The sequence below is a fragment of the Psittacula echo genome (assembly GCF_963264785.1).
Source record: "Psittacula echo genome assembly, chromosome: 7".
NCBI lineage: Eukaryota > Metazoa > Chordata > Aves > Psittaciformes > Psittacidae > Psittacula > Psittacula echo.
In genome coordinates, this window is record NC_137740.1 from 4,849,073 (window position 1) to 4,852,951 (window position 3,879).

The window sequence follows — 3,879 nt, forward strand, 5'->3', positions numbered from 1 at the left end:
AGACCAGAGAAGATCAAAGGACTTCTAACAACTAGCAAAGCAAAGGTAAGGGAGTTTTGATTTCTTTCTCATTCTTCAAAGACTTATCACTGAAGTACAACGGTTTTTGGTGCATAGTTGTATGAAAAGAATGTGTGATGTGAGCTTGCTTTGCTATTTCCTATCTGACTTCAAATATCAAACAATAGCTCAATTCACTTTTTGTGCAGCAACACGATCATGCATTCAACCAGCCTGTTCACAAATCCATACGCAACTGAAGTCCTAAAGACTAAAAAAGAAGACCTCATAGAAGGCATAAACCACCCAGACCATCTTCTGAACTGGCTGATAGACAATGGTGTTTTTACCCCAGAGAAAAAGACGGTCATGAGTTTCTACAGGACACGAACAGAAAAGAACTCTCGAGTTTTAGACCTACTGATGTCTCATGGTGAACGAGCTTGTAGGCTCTTTTTTTATCCATGTTTAAAGCAAGTGGAGCCAAAACTTTACAGCAAGATAAGAAAATACGTCAGTGAAGTAAATGAAAGCATTGGAGATGCTAGAAGACAATTAGTAGGATATTTACTTGAAAAAGACAAGGTTTGGTTTGAAAGTAGCAATGAATGGCACCAGGGAAAAAAAGACAGTCCTAGAAGAAAAAGGAAAGAATGGGCTATTAGGAAGAAAGGAAAAAAACTTCAACTGTCAAGGACAGCAAAATCTAGAAAAGATCACACTGATGTTGGCATCTTTGATGCAGTTGCTAAGGGCAATCTTTCTGAGTTACAGAAGACATTGAAAGACGATATTAACGCGCTAAACTCCCCAAGTGAAACACTTCTGCATATTGCAGCTGCTAATGGACATGTAACTGTAATGGAATATTTGATCAGCAAAGGTGCAAAGGTAGAGGTGAAGGACAAGAATGGAAGAACACCACTGCACAGGGCTGCTGAGAAAGGCCATGGTGATGCAGTGAAAGCCTTGCTCCAATCTGATGCTTATCTGTACAGTTTGGATATGAAAGGCAAGACACCACTTCATTTGGCTGCACAGAATAACCATAGTCACATAGTGAAGATACTCGTGGAAGAAGAGGCAAAAAGCTACAGGAACCAGCACAACTTCTTGCACATGGCAGCTCTTAAAGATGAAAGCAGTCTGGCAAAAATGCTTTTAAAGGCTGGTGCCTCCGTTGATGGAAAGGACGAAAAGGGACAGCCTCCTCTTAGTCATGCTGTATCTCACGGGTCTGAAAACACTGCAAAAGTACTGCTAGAGGCAGGAGCCAGTGTTGATTCCAACATGGCTGAAAGAGCCTTCAACAGCAACAACCCATCCATCTTCAAAATACTACTAGAATATTCCAAAGATTTTCCATCTGAAGTAATGGAATCAGCTCTTTTTAGAGCTGTGCAGAAAAATCTGCCTGGTATTGTAGCTGCTTTAATTGACAGAGGTACAGATATAGATGCTCTCAATGACACGAGGTACACTCCTTTACTCTTGGCGTGTGAAACAGGCAAAGCCGAAGCTGCAGAAGTTCTAATCACAAAGGGAGCAAACTTTGGAATGAGGACTCCTGCTTCAGACACAGCTTTGCACTTGGCAGTTCAAGCTGGGACTGCTTCCACTGCACATCTGCTTCTGCACAAGGGGATGGAAACTAACTTGAGGAACCAAGCCCATGAAACCCCGCTGCATGTTGCTGCCCTTCATAATAAAGGAGCATTAGTTGGACTTCTAGTTAATGCTGGGGCCCAAATTAACGCTGCCACTAAAGAGTTTATTACTCCCCTGCATATTGCAAGTCAAAGAGGTAACAGTGATGCTGCCCAACAGCTCTTGCACCACAAAGCCCATGTTAATGTTAAGGATAAGCAGTTAAAATCCCCTTTACATTTTGCTGCTGAAAGGGGAGACAGAACAATGGTAGAGATGCTTCTGAATGCTAAAGCTGACCCTAATGCACAAGACAAAGAGAAGAAGACTCCCCTGCACACCGCAGCTGTGAGAGGACATCTCAGCATCGTGGAAGTTCTGTTAGCTGGAAAAGCAAGATCTGGAGTTAAGGACATGGATGGATGCACTCCAATGCACTATGCAGCCATCAAGGGAAACATAGAGATTGTAAAAATTCTTCTGGCATCAGGGAAAAATAAAAATATTGATGATAGAAACGTCTGGAGAAAGACTGCACTGCATATTGCAGCGGAGCATGGGCACAGTGACCTGATCAATGTGTTGCTGAGCCACGGGGCAGCCATTAATGCCTCAGACAGCAGCAGGGACACGGCACTGCACTGTGCATGCAAGGCTGGTCACTTGAATGCTGTGAATGCCCTCCTAAACTGGTCACAAGGAGAAAGAGCAAATTTACTGGCTGCTAACAGTCTTCAAAAGACCCCACTGCAAGTAGCAGAGTTTAATATAACAGAAAATCAGGCTCAAATTGTAACACTTTTGAAGAAGAAAATGTTAATAACAAAATGAAGATGTAAAGTTAAAACGTCTAAAGTTAAATGCAGAACTCTCTTGTAATGTAGTTTGGATAGTGCTGCTGCCCGATATGATTGTAACTATGCTAGGGCAGGCAGAATTAAGTTAGCAATCAAAGGTGGCCATGGAAAAAAAGGTATCTTATAGACACTGTTAAACTTCAAAGTATTGCTTAGCCTTTTGTTTCTGTCATGAATCTCCTATTTGGAATCTACTTTAAAAGCACCACTCTTAAACAGAATGTGTATGACCTCTTCCAGTAAAAATCAAGACTTGAAAAAACAAGATAGAAAATAACTGTTCATGTACCTGTCATGAACAGTTTGTATTAGTTAAGTGCTGTTTTGTAAAATCACATTTTTAAAAGGCCATGTCTATTATGAATAAGGGGATATCAGTATCTTCAAGGACACTGAGATAGAGACGGAGTAGATGAATCCAGTTTTGTTTAACTTTGGCAGTCCTAACTGCAGAGTGCTGCCAAGAGAGGTTGATCTGCCCTCCCTTCCATTCCAGCCCCACTCTAGGTTGTATGTGTGATCTGATCCAATTTACTCCACAGCTGTACCTGAACACAGGGAGAAGCAGGATAGCAAAGAGAAGAGCAGCACTGGCTCTCCTGACAGTAATGTGATATGAGCTTGGTCTAGGCCGATTATAGCATTGCTCTCTGAGCTAACTGGAGATCAGAAGGCATCCCCTGCAAAATGTACTGTGTGGGGTTGCTCTACTCTAGATTTACTAGATTCATTCCCCATGCTAATAAATCATAGAATCACGGAATGATTTGGGTTGCAGGGGACCTTAAAGCTCATCCAGCTCCAACCCCATGTCACGGGCAGGGACATCTTCCACTAGAGCAGCTTGCTCCAAGCCCCATCCAACCTGGCCTTGAACACTGCCAGGGATGGGGCAGCCACAACTTCTCTGAGCACCCTGTGCCAGTGCCTCAGCACCCTTACAGGGAAGAACTTCTGCTTAACAACTCATCTCAACCTCCCCTCTTTCAGTTTAAAGACATTTCCCCTTGTCCTGTCATTACAGACCTTTGTCAAAAGCCCCTCTCCAGACTTCCTGTAGGCCCCTCTCCAGACTTCCTGTAGGCCCCTATAAATCCTACCAAGAACCTTGGTATAAACCAGCCAGAGAAGTGTGTGTTCCAAAACTTTGCTAACACAATTACACTGTTTTTAGGACACTGGTATACGCTACATTGACATTCAGTATTGCACTGGACCTTCTTTAGACACTTCTATATTATACCCTTCAACATGGCACTGACAGCTCCAGGGACTCTAACAATAATTTTTCTTTTTATCTTTCATAATACCATTTATCTAGATTTTGCATTTTTATGTACAGATAATTAAACCAATCATATTTGCTGTTTATTAA

At 42.3% G+C, this 3,879-nt stretch overlaps 1 protein-coding gene across 1 annotated transcript; it reads left to right on the forward strand.

Moving 5' to 3' along the window:
* Positions 1 to 219: 219 nt before the first annotated feature.
* Positions 220 to 2,478, forward strand: LOC308223623 (CARD- and ANK-domain containing inflammasome adapter protein-like; the record flags this gene model as incomplete). The annotated part of the gene is made up of 1 exon (XM_080622938.1): positions 220 to 2,478. One exon carries the CDS (start codon positions 220 to 222, stop codon positions 2,476 to 2,478), a length of 2,259 nt encoding a protein of 752 aa, XP_080479064.1.
* Positions 2,479 to 3,879: the final 1,401 nt, after the last annotated feature.